A 20,458-nucleotide genomic window follows, 5' to 3' on the forward strand; every position below is an offset into this window, starting at 1 on the left:
CTACAAAGGACACACTTAGATGAGGAAGAATGGATTCCTTGGCATAGTAGATGTCAACCACCATATGAAATAAATAAAGTAAATCACACTTTAAAAAGCATTAAGCAATGTGTTCCAAACATATTTCTTCTAACATGGACATGTCTAATAAAAAAGAGAAAAAACCCCCATTCTGTCAGGAGATGAATAAAATGTCTGCTTCTCAACTCAACTCCCAAATTGAAAAAAAATTGTTTGACAATTCTTGCTTGAATATCACTTGTAGATATTTCTACAGTATCTTTCATTGTTATTTAACGTCCTTACTCAGTCATTAACTAGTAAAGTGAAGTTGGATGTAAGAACACACACAAAAAACCCCATTAACCAACACGTGCAGCTAGCAAAAATAATGCTACAATTATGCCTTAACTTCAGTATATTTCATCACATCTTGACCACTCTGAAGCCTTCTGATTCTTCAGAGGAAGGATTAAACATTTACATTTATACTGTGCTGCTTTTCCTCTGAACTCTAGGATTTATGATTCAGTTTCATATCCACAGACAGCAAATTATCTCCAAATGTTCACCAGTGAGTCACTATTAAGAACTACTGAACAAGGTCAATTGACAGTCTTTGATGTTACCCGTTATTTTAAAAGTTCCTTTTGAATGTTTTGAATTTGAGTCTAAAAATAAAGAAAAAAGAAGGTGTGTCATTATATTAGAGATTTATTTCCTCCTTTTGAACTTAAAACACTTCAGCAGATCTCTGGCTCATCCGGGTCACAGCTCACTCACAGATAAACTACTAGTGCAAATGTAGCAAAAACTTTTACCCGTTAATATTTCACATCTCATCTTACTGAACAGCATCTTATTTTTGCAAAATTAAAAAGATTCAACTTCCTGTCTCATGAAGTGGAGTTAGAAATATTTGCCAAAATAGGGGATGTTACTTTGCTTGTTTTAGTACTGTGGAATCTGGATGATGCATCCTGGAACTCCTTTTTCATTTATATAATGACGTGTGTTGGGACATAACTAAAACACTATGTCTGGATACATTATTTGCACTTACTTTCCTGTAATATAAACTAAGGTGCTAAGAAAATCAGAAAGATCATAAACTTCTTTAAAGACTAAATTGCTAGTACTGAAAAAATTAAGTTAAACCTATACAATGTAATTAATTTAGAAATTATCTTATTTTTAGCCACCTCAATTTTAAGCTTCTTTTCAATGTGATTATCATAACTTCATCTGCACCTAATTAACACCAAACTCTGATTGTATTCTAGAAAAACTATTAATGGCTATTCAAATGACATGACAGATCTGCATGTGTGTCTGTTTCAGCAGAGATTAGCCTGTGGCAGGGCTAAAAAGTAACAAACACAGGATAGAGGACTTGCTTTTCACAAACATAATATACAGTCCGCACTTACTGACAACACAACTACTTCCCACAACAAACGACCACACACCGACTGCACCTCCTACTCTTGAAGACCTGCTTCGACACTTCCAAACTTCAAAAGGGTTGAGAGAAAGGCAGATAAATTCTTTCCTGTGCTACTACCATGGAAGTTTTGATGGATGCCTGTACACTGCACAAACTAAGCCTTCGCTAGATTATGCAGTATTGACATTCCTAATGATGAAAAATAATTTCTGTGGAGTTACTGGGATTCCACAGCAAGTTTTAAAGCCTAGCTGAAGAATCTTAGTTAAATCATCAGATCCAGCACACAGAAACAGATCATTACCCAAAGTGGTGGAACTCAGATTACATAGTACTATATTTAAACACAACATCATTTAAACTTTTTTCTCCCTCAGTTAGCTAAAAATAAAGCAAATTTGATAGCTGTCCTATTGCTTTAAAACAGACATGAAACCTTAACTTGCATTTTTTTTGTTGTTGATTAACGTATTTTCCAACAATATGATCACTGTGATGACTCCATAAACAGAGTTTGTAGGGACCACCAAAGAAAATCACTTGTTGCCTTTTTTTTTTCTTTTTGGGACAGAAAGTTTGTTTGCCTGTCTCTTCTCTGACCCACCCCCCAACCCAATGATGGTGGTGACTCACCAAGTGGCAAAAATGCAAGGCGGTTTCCAGCCATGGAGAGCTCATTGAGGCTTGGTAGTTGGCACAGGTGGCGGGGAACATACCACAGGTGGTTTCGGTCTGCAGTCAAGTACTGCAGCGAAAGGCACATATGCAGCCTTTCAGGTAACGTTATCAAACAATTGGTTGAAATGTCCAGCGTTTGCAGCTCCCTCAGGTCTCCAACCTCTACAATCCAAACAGGAGGCATTGAGAATTATTACTGTAACTATTTTCACAAACAAGACAAACAAAACAAACAAAACAAACACACAAAACAAACAAAAGAACCCCTCACAAATAAAAAATAAAGGTCATCAGTTAGCTGTGCTGTTTTTCTCTTAAGATCTGTGTTCTCTTAAAATCTGTGTTCAGAACGGATAGTAATAATCTCCATCATCTTCATATTTCAAATATTTTTGATGAGGAACAGTTATTAGTTAGGCAGTATGTTTAAATATGAGATCTCTCAAGATAGAGCACTCCTGCATTGTGACAATTACTACTGTCAAAAATATCAAGCAGTTTCCTGGTCCTAAATCAGAACTAGAAAAAAAAAAATCCCAAAACCCAAACCAAAACACATTACCTAGCTTGCTGTTATTGACGGTGTTTTGCATGACCCCAAACTCATGCAAATTCAAATTCTTTTTTTTTTTTAAATTTGAGGATGCAATGCTTATATCCACCTTACTTAAGATTCTCTTGCAATGAGCCTTACAAATAGATGTATAGCACTCCTTGCTTAGTGACAGTCTTTCACCAAGCATGCTTAGGAACAACAGCTCTATCTTCATAATACAAAAGACCTAATTTAAATTAGAAAACAAATTTCTTAATAACCTGGAAGTTATATTGTTATGTTATATTGTAGGAAGACATTACAGTAAGTTCTAACCTGTAGTTGCAATAATTCCAGCTTCTAGAGATTTTTTTAACATTTTAAGAATTTTAAAAGTACATTGTGTTTTAAATAGTATTGTATAATTTTTTAATGTAGGTAGCAAATGAAGTTATTAAAAGTCTGCAAGATGTGATCACACAAGTAGCCTCACTTGTGCAACAGAGCGATTTTCCTTGTGTCTGGCCTGTGGGACCAGGATGCACTTCTCTAAGAACTGACAAATACATTAAGGCTCTACAGGTTCTCTCATTGTTAATTTAGTTATTCTTTTACAGTTACTCTAAAAATTGGATAATTCTATAAATTATTTTCCCCAAACATGGGGAAACTGTAAACAGTTTTGCTTTGGTTTTGAATACTTCACAGCAACGGATCCAACTCATGAAGTGCTTGGTGCCCCTAATTCTTACTGCAGTTCTCCACATCTTGCAGAACCAAATGTACTTTGCTCTCGGCTGAATGAAACCAGCTCTCACATCTGATAGCTGCTGAAACAAGATTCACTAGAATTTTCTACACTGAAAACACCAGACAATCTACACAATCCACAATCTGCACAATTCACAGCTCTATCACCCAGATTTTTTTGAAAAGATATAAATAGGGTAACACTGTTTAAGTTAAAGCTAAACAGAACCTGTTGTGCCCTTAAGCTCTCTCTGCAGCAGGAGCTAGAAAATTCGCTATTCTCTGAGCTCTGAGGTAGCACCTTGTATACTACACCCAAAGAAGAAAACAAAACACTAGGTTAATTTCAAGCTGTCTTCTACACAATGGGAAAAAGAAAAAGAAATAGCAAATCTGAAGCTGACCTTGGGAAAAAATGCTGTAAATGTTACTTTCAAGACTGAAAACACAAAAGGAAAAAAGGGAAGGTATAATTTAGTATTAGATATTTTCACAAAAGCACTAATTTAACAAAATGTGTGTGCACATTTAAAAGGAGTTTCTACCCACTACAAACAATCCCAGCTTTAACTACAATAAAGAATCAACAACATAGTATTTGCATCCTTTTATAAAATATTACTGACAGAAGCAGCTGCTATACACAGATGTCCACATTCTTCAGACCTCTTAGTTTTGAAGTCAACAGGAATCATAAGCTTTATTTAAAAAGGTTTTTTTTTACCACAAGATTGAAAATTAAGACAAAAGCAAAATAATCACTACTAAATAGCAAAAGACTACTGTGCAAAAGAACTGCAGTAGAACTCATTTTTAAAGAGTTTTATATTCATCACAAAGAAAGCCATATGCTTGAAAACAGTGACAGGAAAAGAGCCACCTACATTTGGCCAAACCACTGACCACATGCAGTCAATAATAGGCCTAGCTATTTTCATGCACTAACCTTTTTCTCTGCCACTAAAAACAGTTTTCTGATTCAGTTTAGGTCCAAAATCCCATAAATGTTACAGTTGGCAAAGCTGGCAGAGTTTCAAAGGCATTGCTAGAATGATATGTTTCAAATCTAAGAGGAAATAAAAGTATTCTCACTTTATCCTTCATCCAAAAAAACACATACTTGCCCAAAACTTCATCCTCTCTACCTTAATCTTCCAATGCATACCAGATGTAAACATCCACTTTCAACATTGTGCCATATGTTACAGAAACACCCACCGACCCATGATGAAGTTAAAAAGTAAACCAAACAACTTGAAGTGCCATCAGATTAAAGATATAACCCCCAGACTCCCCATCATAGTGTTGAAAGCTCATTTTAAAGAACATGCTCAGACATTTACTAATGACGCTAAATTGGTTTCAATCTCATTAAAGCAAAGGAAAACAATAAAGAGGAATAACACAAAATATAAACAGTCCATTAATAAGTTCTTCAAGCTTTTAGTTACTAAATACTATTATCCATGCTTTAGAAGTCTTGCAACATAAATACTGAAGGATGCCTTGGCTAACAAACACAGTGGAAGACTTACAAATCTCTCTTGCTATCACCTCATCAAGCACAAAGACACGTATGAAAGGTGGACTTTGGAAATTTCAGGCAGACTCAGAAAAGAAAATAAAAAGAACTGAAAAAGAAGGGACTTTTATTCAGAGATCCCTCCCCCGCCGCCCCACCCCCAAGGATAAGAGAGACAAGCAGCATACATCACCACTAAACCACATTGAGGAGTTCCAATTACATTTAAATGAAATTCATAAATGTATAATTTAAAATTTATATTAGCTTTAGGATTAACACTATCAAAATCAACATGGCAGAGCACTGAGCCCCATTTTACTATCAGAAGCCAGACAAAAAATCCTTAGTAGCTTTGCTAAACCTCTAACTCAGAAAGATCCAAGTCGGAACGTGAAGTTCCTGTGCTGGTTCTTGGACCCAAGTGTTTCAGCCATGTCCATCTGCACGGATTACTGCCTTCACATATAACTGGGCAATTCTGTGGCTTGGCCATATGTTACAAATGTGTTCATGGCATAGTACACACAAAGCGGCTGACAGACTATAAATCCACACACTACCTTACTTCACAGAAACTTAAACGCAGGCTTATACCCAGAGTCCTGCCTACAGCCTTCTGAAGGTAGTTTCAGTGACACAGACGTACACATAAATACTTCAGGCTGTATTCTAAAACTGCCAGTGATTGAGTAATGAATCCATCTTTTTCATCCTTGATAATATGAAGATTCAGAAGTGATTACTGTGGCTCCAAAAAGCAGCCTTTGCATTCATGGTAATAGCTTTCCCAACCACTTGGAGAAAGGGACAAGTGAACTGTCATCATATGTGTTTGGGTTTTCAAAAGAAAAACTGCCAAATAGGTTTGTCTCTCAACACAAAGAGAAAAGAAACATCAGCATACCTTTTTTTTTTTTTTTAAAGAAAAAGTGAAACGTTAAAAGAATTTCAGGAAATTTCCACAATTATTGACCTTCTAAAAAAAAAAAAGCTGATTGTATTTGTGTAAACATACCTAGCATTAGGGAAAAAGGAAAAAGATATATTTCTGATTCTGGTGGTTTATATGCAGTTTTTAAAATTATTTTCCATGGTTTTACATGAAGGAAAAAAACATCTGGAAGTAAGCAGCCTATACAACATATAATAATTGCCAAAGGCAATTCAAACTTCCTTAACCTTCTGGAGGTACAGGCCTCACCAGCTGCATAACTCAAAAATAACTAACAGTTTTCTTTACATTTCAAGAGCAATCCCACCTTTCCCGGTGGGGCCATAACCCAAAATTTCATCCAAAGATATATGAAACACATACACAATTGGATTTGAGTGTATGGAAGGCATGGATTTACTTTAAATCAAATACTATCTGAGTCTTTCCATCCAAGTAAAGGAAAAAAGGGGACAGGAAAGGGCTACAGACCTACCTGCATGAGAATGCACCTCAAAGCAGGATATTAAGAGAAAGCAGAGAACCTACAAGGAATGGAAAAAGGGACTGATCAGCAAAGAGAGCTGGCACTTGGAGGTCAGGCCGCAGAAGTTAAATGAAAACTGCCAGGAGGCCCGGAAAATGGGAACTCACAGACAAACAAAAGGTTTCTCAACAAGAAATAAAGAGCAAGAAATGAAGAACTGGTGTCAACAAGGGGTAGAAATTAGGAGGACAGACCAAATACTAAATTAGCTTTTTGCATCATTTTTTCCTGTAAGAATAATGCTGTGTATGAGGACAGAGACAGAATACCTCATGGGAACAAGGACAAAGCACTGAAAATTACCACATCCATTACTAAAATGAAATGAAGCTGCTTAAAAAATTTCCATCCCAGAATACTGAAAAAATGGGTTATATCTCAAAATTGCAAGCTCAGGCATGAGGATTCTCAATGAATAAGACATTTTCTGGGATAGCAGCCTAGGGTTGGAGAAGAAATGTAGAACCTGTGTTCAGAAAAGCCCTGTTAACGTGAACTCGGCACTCTTCAGTATCTTATAACAACTGTTCTAAGGGGAAAGAGCAACCAAGAGTAACCAATGACTGGAACATAAATAGAAAGCAGAACGAAAATGCAACCCAGATCTTTCCAAATGTAAATCATGTTATACTGGCTTATCTTTCTTTGATGAAATTTCTTGGTTAATGGTAACACATAAGTATCACATCTCATGGCAAGTTTTTGGGATGGAGAAAACATTACTAGCGGTGGTGTTCTTCAAGGGTCTGCTTTGTTTAAAATTTCCATTTTCTACCTTGGTAAAAAAATACTAGGTTTTGGGTTGCTGTCGACACAAGCATTTAAAGTACTGCTAATATGATAGAGAACGAAATTATCATACAGGAAGAAGAGCAAGAACTTTTAGACTTAAGTGATTGAAATGGAATTAAAAAAAAAACCCACAGAAAATAAGCATGATAAGAAGGTGCTGCGAGTCAGGCCTCTGCTTGAAACAATGAAGGAAGAGAAGGACTGACTATACTGGTTCACCACCTAAGGATAATGTGAAAATAACTAATGCAACTTCTATATATAGCCAGCACTGTATTAGGAGCAAGAAAGTATGTTAATATACCTTTGTATTGTAGGCAATAATGATGACCTTGCTATCATCATACAAACATTTACATCTACCCCCCTGCTACCAAAGGGTTCTAACATGGAGGCGATCCTCTCTCTTGCCTGCTATCCACCCTGCAATACCAACAGCATGTTGCTGTTCCGAGGCTGCAGCACTCTGTACTAAAAGTCTTTGCTATATACCATGGAGTAATGTTTTCCAGCTTGTGCTACCCAGAGGGACATATTTTTAAGAATCCTTACAGAATCAAGCGCTGTGGTGACTGGCTGGGATTGTGAAACACTGGACTTCATGCACCCAGTGATCCCTCTCTATCCTGGGGTCTAAAAAGAAAGTTGGTTGCTTCAGGAAAGGAATAGAAGGTGCTAAAAGTAGCTACCATACTTCACCCTTGAAATAATGTTTTAATCAACTTCCATGAACCTGAGTACAAGACGCATATTCCTGTTAGACCTGTAAAACCATGCAGTGGTGACTAAAAGGTCTTTTGAAGTCTTTCATACTTACAAAGCTTATTACCTGTCCCATTAGAAAAAAATGCAAGTCTCTATACATGCCTGTGAAGTTGAATTGTGATACTATTATCAGTTTAAAACTGTAATGGACAGGAAATATAAGTTTAAATCACTAAGAGCTTGATGGAAAAGATCTCCTTTAGATCTGCTCTGGGATATCTCAGGAGGACTTAAATAGATTTTAAGATGGTTAAAACAAATTAAATACCCTATTATATATTACATTACATTTACTGTCCTACTACGCAGCTTATATTTCATAGCCTATAAAAATTAAATTTTCTAGCACAAATTGGCACTTATGATAGACCTGTGCCATCTTCAAACAAGGAAGTTTGACCATAACTGAAAATCGGCATCATTAGATTTAAGGACACAGAAAGGGGGAGGCAAACTGAACCACATTTATATTTTGACACTGCTGTATGCAGATCTGTTACTGTATTGTTAGTGAGAGAGCTTGAAAAATGTTCTGTTTCTCAAGCCTAACAGACCTGAAGATGATTTTTTTTTTTCCTTGTATTTTTCCCATGTGGGCTAATATTTGCTCAATATTTTAAGAAAAAAAAAAAGAGGGACTAGAAGAGACATAGTGATACTGCAGCAGCTATTTTATGAATAACCTGTTTTTAAATAAGGTGCTGAGTATGAGTTCAAACCCATAAAAATTCTATGGAAAAAAGCCTCTATCCCAGCTGATCAAACTTGAATCTATTACTTTTAAAGCAATACTTATGGTTGCATTGCACACACACATCCTGGCTGGAAATAAAGGGAAAAATATCTTCTAGGGCAGGATTGTCTTTGTGAATGAGCATAGTCATGTAAGTAACACCTCAGAGATGTTCCCAGTTCTCAGTTTCACCTACTTCAGCCATAAGCTATATTAACTCTTCTCCAAAACATTTAAGCAGCAGACAAAACCCCAAACCAAGTGAAAAATACATACTTCTACTGAACATACCCAAATAGAATCTTTTTTTCTCAACCTTGCTAAATGTCACGCACAAATTTAGTACCAAACCTTATTTATTTTATACCATCATTCACAAAGGTGAGAAAAGTGGCTTTCTAAAGTCCAATCTTGCTAAACCGTAATTTTAGTTCAGCTAAAAGTAGCTGAAAACAGACATCAGGCATGAGGGTCTCATTAAGTCAAACTCTTCTAAAGGTCAGTGGTTCCCCATCTTTTACCATAATTAAGCTTCAATTAACAGAACTGGCAGCCTTCTGTATTTCACAGGTCCAGCACTCCGTGCTTTCCTCAGCATCAGCACTGAAGCACCAGACAGAGAGCACACATCCAGAGGGGTTATTAGGTTGTGCTCTGTATTTCCCCTCAGTGCAGGTTTGGAATTGCATTTTCTTCCATAATTTGATGGTCTCAATGAGAACAGTTAGAACAAATCAGATGATAAAAATACCAGAAATTAACATACACGAGAAAAGTGGAAAGGGCAAGAGGGATAGGGAGGGAAAAAATTGTTTATGCACAAAGGTAACTCAAGGCCATGAAACAATCAGGTTTGCTGTTGTTTTGGTTTGGTTTCACTTTGGGGTTTTTGCTTGTTTGGGTTTTTTTTTCGTTGGTGGTTTTTTTTTTTTTTAAGGAGACAACCTATCCTTTCATTTTGTTCTAGTGCACTCTGCCTAGTACTTTACTGCCCCACAGCAAGGTACTATTGCTACACAAATAAGTAATAGATGTGAAATTAATATATTAATATTATTCTACAGTTTTATTAAATGATATCCCAACTTTTGGGTAGAGGAGCCAAAATGAAGTGTGAAGAGACAGAATGGTACTTTCATATTGCATGAAAAATTCTGCTAGCACCTTATAGAAAAGTCTCTTACTTAGAAAGTGATGTATTTTTGCTGTTGTCTTTCCTTTGAGGAGCAGCTGTTTTCCTTTTTCTGGGTGTTCCTGGGTGGTATGAAAATAAACAAATGTGACATGAATAAAGCATGAGACCTGTTATGTTTCTCTTGTTTTGTTTATGTCTTACCATCCTCACTGCTTCACATCATCTACAATTCACTGTGCACTAATATCACTGCGTGGAAAAGGGGGGGGGGGGAAGCCTTCCAGAAAAACTTTGTGCATAAAACAAAGAGCTGATAATTTGAACTCAAGATGCCAGCCAACTAGAGATGGCTACTTAAGTACCCTGCTTTGATTAAGTACAACAAAACAGTAATTGTGTAAAATTAAGGCAAACAAAGTGAGCATCCTAAGGAGAGATTAGGAATAGCTCAGGAAGCCACAGAGACATGGACAGTCCTGGCTATAAGTTCTAGGACAGCTTTCTCTTTTCTTCTTCTTCAAAGGAAAAACTTCAGATCAACACAACAGACTGGTCTCTCCGACAAACATAGATTAGTAGCTCCTAGCCTGTTACCACACTAGTGTCTAAATAATCCAAGCAAAGACCTATCTGTTGTGACTGTGACTATCAACTGTTTCCAACCAACTGGAAACAGACACATCTTTCTTCCTTTTCTTGAGGTTAGTGGGGTTCTATATTTTTCTTCATCTCCAAGAAGTAACTAAATGCATAACAACAGCAATAGGTCCAGGTTAGATTTTCATCTTTCAGTGGGAAAGTATTATGCTGTATCAAGCCAAGTTATGCTCACTTAGATTACTACTAGGAGATACCAAAGAACCCCCTTCCCTGACGGTCAACGGTCTCCATAACAAAAAAAAAAGGCAACTACAAATTTGAGTGGGATGAGGGAAAGGAAAAGAATCAAAGGAAGATCTTTAGTTTGGCACCATGCTTATGGCAGTGGAGTCGCCATATTTGTTTTTCAAAGGAATGCTAATGGATGGGATTGTCTTAACTGAAGTCCTATGAAAATAAGAGCTCTTCTAGGCCACTGGAAGTTACTACAAATTGCAACAGTAATTACAGGGGAGGGGCTGGCTAAAAATTCACAGGAAATATTCCCACTATAGAGGTGCATCTTTCTCAAATGTAAACTATGGATTCAGATGCCCTTTTCTAGCAGCAGTAACAGCAGCTTCTCTTGCTCCTCCTCACTTGCCCAGCCAGTGTCTGTGTGGCCACCCAGCAGAATGGCTAATTCACTAGTTGAGGATAGGCAGGAGCTACTATAATGATGCAGTTACTACTGAGAAAATGGTATGGACCAACTACTAACAGTTTCTAACTAAGATTACCACCAAAAAAGAAGACATCTGACTTCAAACAACACTAGCAACGTCCTGATTTTCAAAACACTGAGAGCAACTGCAAGCCTTAGCTTAATCAGTGGAAGATACTGCTGTTTAGTGTTTCAAATCAGTACAAAGTAGACAAGTAAGGCTAGCAATTAGACTCCGAACCCTCCACTCAGTCATTCCGAATTGCATTCCTTTAGCTACACAAATAAGTAGTCTTAGTCCATAAAGCTCTCAAACATTAAATAATTACCAACTGGAGTATACTTGCAGTTGCTCGGTATCAAAGCCTTCCATAAAGAATGGCAGTTTAATGCAGATTTGGACAATGCTAAGGTAAACATTGGTCTTTATTTTAAATACCACTGCAATAAAATTAAGATAACTGAAATACAGGTATCAAACTCTGTGTGTGTGACATGAACCACAGGAAAGTTAATCTCACATAATACCTCCAGTTCTACACATTCTCTTTAAAGGCTTTTTCCATTTAGATTTAGTGTCAGTAAATGATGCATTTTATTTTGCCTGAATTTATTTAATAGACTAGGTGATTAAAAACAAGGATGTCAATAACAAGTAGTATTTTAACTCGCTCACAATGGTATGTATAAAAGAACATTATATTTGGCCAGCAAGGTCAAAATGGAAATCAATACATTCTAAAATTCTTCTGTTGCACAGCACCAACAATATGTGTTTGTTCACTTTCAAAGACTGAATGACTTTGTTCTCCAAGCTTCCCTGAGCACTCAAGTCCTACTAGTAAATTGCATTTGCTTAATGCACAAGTAAAATCAACTACCCGTTAATATAGCTAATCACTGTACGTAAGTTACAGAGAGCTTAGGGAAAAAAAAAACAAAAAACACCAAGGGAACCAAAGAGACAAAGTACATTCGTAGGCAACTTTATGTATAAATACTTAAGAGTTTAAGGGGAAAACAAGTTAACTTTTAATACCCAACCCTAAAAATTACAAAAACTAAGCTTCAAAAGCTAATTTTTTCTTGTCACAAATGTTGATTCCGTGCAACAAAAAAGAATCTCAAAAATTTCAAATTACTAAGAGGTTTTACATGAAAAATGAGTAGCAAATTATTTTAGTTTAGTTAACAAGTAATTTTCTTCTGAAAACTAAATAGCCAAACAGGCTCTGTGAACTAACTACTACTGAATTTCCTGAACAAGTTTGCAGCCATGTGCTGTCGTAGCAGATACACACTGTTTAACTTTTACCAACTTCGTTATGTTGGTGAAGGATACAATGAACTGCAGTTTTCAGCATTTGTTTATTTATTTTAAAACAATGTTGGTAAAGGCAGTAAGCATGGACATAATCCTCCTGAAAAGCTGATTTTGCTTGTATGGCTTACTTCATCTTTGCTTAGGACCCTCCTGAAATAAGTCAGTGCAGCAAGACAAAGTTAGAGCCCTTCGGCAGTACAGCATGCTGAAATCAGTAAGGCTTTTCTAATGTAAACCTGGAATTTGCAAAGCAGTTACTGCTACCATTTCCTTTTTCACACATTTACAAACCGATGAAAAATTTCAGAGAAAAAAGACCCACAGTTTAATATCTGTTCAAAGCTGAGGTTCTTTGAAACCTTGACTAAACACTATTGAACAGATTGTCTGTATTAAAGAAGTTTTCATACTACAGAAACACAAACACCATTTGTATATGAAACACATCTTTCTCAGCATACATCTAACTCTCCATCTCGGAGGTTTAGTCTTAGCCTTGTCAATACACATCTGTCTTCACCCACGTGAACAGCTATTGGCAAATGTTTATGAGAAAGGCCCTGAGCATCTTAAAACCCCCTTTAAGTTCAGTTTTGCTTTTGGGTAACATTTCTAAAAAGAAAGACTTTTATAAGTATTTTAAAGAACATCTGTTCTGAAGTTTCCGAAGTGAACTTCATACATATCACATGTGCCTTGACCCAGGCCATCAGTAAAGTCAGATCTCTACTGTATCTGTACTATAGATACATTATATATAGTAGAGATCAGATGATCTCTACTATCTGATGATTCAGATGATCTCTACTATCTGATGATTCAGATGATCTCTACTATCAGAATCATCAGCAGAAGAATTCAGTGCTGACAGATGAGTTACAAATCAACTTCTTCTGAAATTCCTTTACTTAGGAAGCTAGTCTGATATTAGGCACTATATTATCACTCCAGTTTAATTTCTTGGAATATGTTAAGTCTCAATAATAAGTGATGATTTTTAGAGGAACAGTCAGTCAAAGGGAAGAGACTTACTAGAAGTCCCGTATTCTTCCTCTCGTAAAGACAGGCTAATACATGCATTGCGCAAGAAGGAGAATCCGCCTTATGACAGCCCCAAGCTATGTTGCTCAGAACGTGACTGTTGCCAGCCATAACATGGAAAAACCCTTGTATTGAATTCCAAAGAAGAGGCTTTGTTGTGCTCTCAGTAGAGGATTCAGCATGTTGAGGGAAAAAGTTCCAAAAGGAGGGGAATGACATATTGAAAAAAGTTACAGTAACTTACATGAATTTTAATGTATTTTTTTCTTATGTAAGAATAAAGTTGAAAAATCCTAAAGGTTCTTTTTTTGGTTTAGATTTTTTTAAAAAGTACAAAAGCACCCCCCCCAACACTATCTTAACATAAATCCAAACATTCTATCATAATAAACACAAGAGTGTTTTCATTTTCAACAGTACTGAAGACAGTTGTACAGCAAATTAACCAGACAAGCAATGAAGCATCATACCTTCTCAGTTATGAAGATTATCAGAGATGCCATCAAGAATTAGGGGGGGTGGGAGGGAATTTGCCAGCACTATGAATGGAGTAATGATCTGTAGAGCTTTAGAACACGCAGGTAATACATAAAATTAAAGCAACTAGGAATGTTAGTTTTTATAGCCTTTATGGCTTTTCAGATACATTATATAATTAACACCTTCAAATACTCAGAGCAAGACTACAACACAGAATTACATACCTACAAAATTAAAATCCTGGTAGTCTGCTTTTCTACATCTTAGATTCAACTCCACAGGAAAAAAACTGACCAAAAGCAACCAAAGACCCTCCACTTCTCCTTCCTCTCCTCTGCTATGCAGTCAATAAACTCACATAAAACACACACCACAAATGGAATAATTACTGAATTCAAACACAACTGTGGCCACTTCCACAGTTAGTTTTTTTCCTGTGGTATATAACTGTGTCACAATGAGTCCTCTCCATAAATCGCAAACCCAAGTTTTCAAACAATCAAAACATAAAAAACAAATAATTCTATTTGACCTTCATTATTTAGGTCTGTGTGCCAGGTCTAATCAGTTCTTACAAGCACATTCCCCTTTTTAAAAACAGACTGTAGAAATACATTTTTCAAACTAAAAGGAACAGAATGCATTGTTTTGATGCTACAGCCTGAAGCCCTTTATCTGAGTTTTATCAAAGTATACTCTATCACTGATCAAAGCAACCATGACAACTTAATGTTCTTTAAAGTTATATATTGCTGCATAAACTTCCCACTTTTGTCTTGTGGCCTCCGGCTCAGCATGTCATTGGGAGTATATTCAAAGGTCAAGAGACTTTCTTTCAGAAGCCCTCTGTTCCCAAGTGGCAGCTCTAATGATTGCAGGAGTGGAGACTAGAGCGGGGTAGATTAATTCCATCAGGGCTCTGTTCTCATATACCCTAGAAAATTCAGGTTGTCATTTCTTCTTTCACATGTTTGAAAGCCTAATTTGTACATTACTGTATGAACTACTTGTATGTGGTAGTAGCATTTCCATGTTGCCCTATTACTGATTTCATTATCATCTAAAGACCTCTTCTCACTCTGGTATTGAACTCAGTATTTAATTTTAAATTTATTTCTTTCCATTTAATATTTTGCATATGCCATGTGGCTGGCTGACTTTAAGCGAAGTTTGGAAGTTACTTCCAAAGAGACAAAAAAAAATTAAAATCTGTATTTTAATAATTTACTGAGAATTCTCAAATTGAGTTTACTAGAAAAATATTGTGCAGTTTCATGTTTAATGAAATGTTTTGAAATTAGTTGTACTTAAGACTTCTTATTTAATAAAAAGGCGTAAGAACATGCAACATAACTATCATGGTTCTACAGTTATATTTAAGATCTCTGACATCTCCATAAAGTTTTAAGCTTCAGATGAATGCTTGTCACAATTACTTGATGCGCTCTCAACATCTTCAAAATTCCTGTCTACCCCCCACAGACAAGAGGAAAACCCCTGGAGAAACAAGGCTTACAGTGACTTGAGAAATCAAGGACTGCCGAACAGAAGCATGAGCCAGGATTCAAGAGGCAGCACAAAATCTCTTAACAATAGAGAATTCAGTTAAATCTGCTCCCATACTTTCAGGAATGCGCGAATCGTCCAAGTACCTCAACACTTGAAGCAGCACTCAAACTCCTTTATCTTGGCACAATTCCTTTATTTCCTACCCTTGAGGGGGACAGCTACCAGGGGGAAAGCCCATGGCCCAGAGCTTAGAAAACATACGTGTTTATGCAAAGATTTTGATTTTCACAAGTGGAGTACTGCAAAGCCAGAAGCACAACAGGCTTGAGAGCACCACTGGTAATAATTAGGTTGGCTCCTCTCTCCTTCGTCCTGATTTCACCTACACCTCACCAGGTTTCTTACTAACTCTTTTTCAGAGAAGGGGACTGATTGTACAGTAGGGGGGGGGGGGGGGAGGGGAAGTATGGGGCTGGTGGGGCCAGATTCTGCAAGTCTGATGCACAATGACTTTCACAAGGATCTCACATGGAATAGTAGGGAACAAATGGCAACATTGTCCCATTCTCAGAAGCTAGTTTCAAAGCACTAAAACCATAGATATGTGGGATTTTCATACTTCAGAGCAAATAAAAAATGAAAATAAAAAATAGGGCAACAGCAGGTCACAGGCAAGCCTTACACTGACATATTCTTACTCTCTAAAATAATGTTCGTTCTACCAGGAATACACTATAATAAAAAAGTGTTTTCGTGATTAGAACTCACATGATGTCATTCCGAGATGTCTCTTTCCAGACATGTGATGCCACCATAACTTTCACTAAGATTCTGTGGCCAACAAAAATTATCACATAAAAAGGGAACCTTTACAGGGCAATCTCTGCCCACATCATATGAAGAACTCAAATGAAATTAACATGGTTTGAAACACTGATATACAGCGCCTTACTCTCAGACACTCTTGGATCTAATTCATGAACTCAGTAATTACATGAGCACACCTGTTCATGTTTTAAATACAGTCAAACCTCAACCAGGCAGAGATTTTTCAAATTAAAGCATCAGCAAAACCAAAGTAGGGACCTAAAAAAAAGTGTGATTGATCCAAAATCATTATCATCTTGCTAAAATACTTAAGAAAAAAATTGAAAATCGGTAAAATTAAGTTACAATTTTGAGCAACTTTTAAGTATCACAAAACTAGTATTAGAAAACTCAAACAAGTTGGTCATTAGGCTTTTGCTTCAACAGGATTTTAGTCTTCAATTTATTGACATAACCTCAATGCCAGTTTCAGTTTGTCCCTGATCACTTTTCTAGATACATAATACCACAGAAGTTGTTTTAACATCTATGTTTTATAAAATCACAGGTAGTTGGAAATATGATGCACTGAGACATATCACAATTTATTTTTTTAACTAGAAACATGCTCAGTAAAATAGCTTAATTTCCAAATACTTTTTCTAGTGATTGCGCTAAATTAAAAGAGCCAATTTTCAGATGGAATTTTCTAGTCCAATAAGCCTAGTACACAAAGCAGTATTTGAATACGTAATTTAAATGTTACAATGAAAGACACTGATGGCTTCTTCCAACTGTTTCCTATTAGTTTTCAGATTAATGAATTACAACACATACATACTTAGCACATGCATTTTTGAGAACCTGCTGTGCAACACCATGAGGAATACCACAGGCCATTGTTGAAAGAGATAGTTTTGTTGGGTTTTTTGTTTCTTAACGTCATTTCTGCTACAGTTACGGGAAATATTTCAGTTCCAGTACACCCAATAGACGCCTATCTGGAAGAAGTGTTGGAACAAAAGCATACATTAGAACAACATTTTAAGCTTAAAATACAGCTTTAGATTTTTTTTACTATATGTTTATACTACTGCTTTTGCTACCAGCATCCAGTGACATTATAAACCTTCTGTGGTATGCTAAAAAATGTTGTATGATACTAACAAAGATGCTCTTAAAAGCCCCTCAACAGGGGAGGAAGTGGAAAAAAAAAGTGTAAGAAGGGGCAAGCAGACAAATAGAGAATATCAAGCAGCTCTGTATACACAGAAGACTCATTCTGACACAGTATGCAGGTGAGGGTATAAAGGAAAAACTTCAGTTAATGAAAATTTCCAGGAATTTAATGGAATTTTATTATCTGTCTTCACTTCCCTCCCCATACCTTTAAAGCACTCAGAAGTACTAGTAGTCCTCCTGAGAATTTAACCCAAACCAAATGTTTGAGCAAGGTAGACTCTTATAAAATCTCACAAAACCAACATCCTTTAATTAAATAGGTACCACTGTGTTTGGACATGCATGAAAGCTAATCTGTAAAGAATACCACTTCTACAATATACTACCCAGTGCTTTGGTCACCTCTATTTAGGTCACAAAATCCAATGACAGTCAGTAACCATCCACGTTGCCATTTTGTTCCTAACTCTTCAGAGATGACTCTCTGCTATAATTTCCTAGGGGAAATTTTTCTTATAAAACATTTCAGTCCTTACAGGTTGTCAGGTCAGGGCTGTACTGGAGTTTATACATGATCAAAACACGTAAAAATCTTTTCCTCCTAGAAATCCAAAGAATATCTTAAAGATACTATCAGGTATTTTATTGTGCTTCTACATTAATACAATATAATTACTGAAGCCTTACTAATCCTGATGTGAAAAAAACAATACAGTAACAGGCAAGTGTGGGTAAGTTTTGCATGGATTTAGGTAAAAAAAATATTTGCTGTTGTTGAATGTAAGAGCTCATGCAAACCTTAGTATGCTGACTCTTGGTTTTATACAGTAAACTGAATCTAGAAATGAATTATCATAGAATCGTTTAGGTTGGAAAAGACCCATAAGATCATTGAGTCCAACTGTTAACCTAGCACTGCCAAGTCCACCCCTAAACCATGTCCCTAAGCACCACATCTACTAGTCTTTTAAATACCTCCAGGGATGGGGACTCAACCACTTCCCTGGGCAGCCTGTTCCAATGCTGGACAACTCTTTCAGTGAAGAAATTTTTCCTAATATCCAATCTAAACCTCCCCCAGTGCAACTTGAGGCCATTTCCTCTTGTCCTATGGTTTGTTACTTGGGAGAAGAGACCAAAACCCACATCACTACAACCTCCTTTCAGGGAGCTGTAGAGAGGGATAAGGTCTCCCCTCAGCCTCCTTTTCTCCAGGCTAAACAACCTCAGCTCCCTCAGCCGCTCCTCATCAGCCTTGTGCTCCAGACCCTTCACCAGCTTCATTGCCCTTCTCTGGACACGCTCCAGCCCCTCAATGCCTCTCTTGTAGGGAGGGGCCCAAAACTGAACACAGTATTCAAGGTGCAGCCTCACCAGTGCTGAGTACAGGGGGACAATCACTTCCCTTGTCCCACTGGCCACATTATTCCTGATACAAGCCAGGATGCTGTTGGCCTTCTTGGCCACCTGGGCACACTGCTGGCTCATATTCAGCCAGCTGTCCCGAACATCCCCAGGTCCTTTTCTGCCAGGCAGCTTTCCAGCCACTCTTCCCCAAGCCTGTAGCATTGCATGGGGCTATTGTGGCCCAAGTGCAGGACCTTGCACTTAGCCTTGCTGAACCTCATACAGTTGGCCTTGGCCCATCGATCCAGCCTGTCCAGGTCCCTCTGTAGAGCCTTCCTCCCCTCAAGCAGATCAACACTCCCGCCCAACTTGGTGTCATCTGCAAACTTACTGAGGGTGCACTTGATCCCCTCATCCAGATCATTGATAAAGATATTAAACAGAACTGGCCCCAATACCGAGCCCGGGGGAACACCACTTGTGACCGGCTGCCAACTGGATTTAACTCCATTCACCACAACTCCTTGGGCCCAGCCATCCAGTCAGTTTTTTTTACCTAGCAAAGAGTACACCCGTCTAAGCCATGAGCAGCCAGTTTCTCCAGGAGAATGCTGTAGGAAATGGTGTCAAAGGCTTTACTAAAGTCTAGATAGACAACATCCACAGCCTTTCCCTCATCCACTAAATGGGTCACCTTGTCATAGAAGGAGATCAGGAGATCAAGCAGGACCTGCCTTTCATAAACCCATGCTGACTGGGCCTGATCACCTGGTTGTCCTGTATGTGCTGCGTAATGGCACTCAGAATGATCTGCTGCATAACCTTCCCTGGCACCGAGGTCAGACTGATAGGCCTGTAGTTCCCCAGATCCTCCATCTGGCCTTTCTTGTAGGTGGGCGTCACATTTGCTGATCCCCAGTCAACTGAGACCTTCCCGGTTAGCCAGAACTGCTGATAAAGGATTGAAAGTGGCTTGGTGAGAGCTTCTGCCAGCTCCCTCAGTACCCTTGGGTGGATCCCATCTGGCCTCATAGACTTGTATGTCTTCTCAAACAGAGCATATATTTTAGAGATCTATGCAAAGAAAAACTTATTTTTAATAATTAGGCATCAACCTACTTCAAGGAAAACAATGTATTAAGATAACAATTAAAAGAGATTTTTATTTAGGAGTCCATGCTCCTTTAAATAGTCACATACTTACAGAGTGCAAAGCTCATGTAACCTAATCTATGTTTTCCTCAAATCCCCACAAGTCCATTTACTTAAAAACACCATGCTCCTGGATGGGTGCCTGGCGTACCAAACCTGTCCTGTCGTGTGTATTTTTATACATGTTACTAAATTAGGAAAGCAGAGTGGACTAAGGTTATGCTAACTCTGAAAAAAGAACAGGGTCTGCATCAGTTTGAGCCTTTGCTTTTAAAGTCACGATCATTATAAAATAATTTTGAACTTTATTAAGTATCAAAGCGATCTACCCTAATCAGAGACAGCAATAAAAGCAGAAGGGAAAGGGGGGGGGGGGGGGGGGGGCGGCAAATTTATTCCCCCCCATTTTGAAGGCTCTAAAATAAAAATATGGAAAACAAGTTTAAAAAAATTATTTAGGACTATGTATTTTAAT

At 37.5% G+C, this 20,458-nt stretch overlaps 1 protein-coding gene across 5 annotated transcripts in view; it reads right to left on the bottom strand.

Annotated features, from left to right (window-relative positions):
• The window catches only part of LRRC28 (leucine rich repeat containing 28), a 57,072-nt gene that overhangs the window by 19,010 nt on the left and 17,604 nt on the right, over positions 1-20,458 (bottom strand). For 4 of the 5 annotated variants that reach the window (XM_072870806.1, XM_072870805.1, XM_072870804.1 and 1 more), the window contains one exon: positions 2,081-2,287. In XM_072870806.1, coding sequence (XP_072726907.1) covers positions 2,081-2,210 — 130 coding nt within the window. In that variant the 5' untranslated portion in view covers positions 2,211-2,287. Of the gene's footprint in view, positions 1-2,080; positions 2,288-9,887; positions 9,909-20,458 lie in introns of those variants that run through there. The other variant, XM_072870807.1, reaches the window with a different exon arrangement.

Source organism: Ciconia boyciana, chromosome 8 (assembly GCF_034638445.1).
Source record: "Ciconia boyciana chromosome 8, ASM3463844v1, whole genome shotgun sequence".
In the NCBI taxonomy this organism is placed as follows: Eukaryota; Metazoa; Chordata; class Aves; order Ciconiiformes; family Ciconiidae; genus Ciconia; species Ciconia boyciana.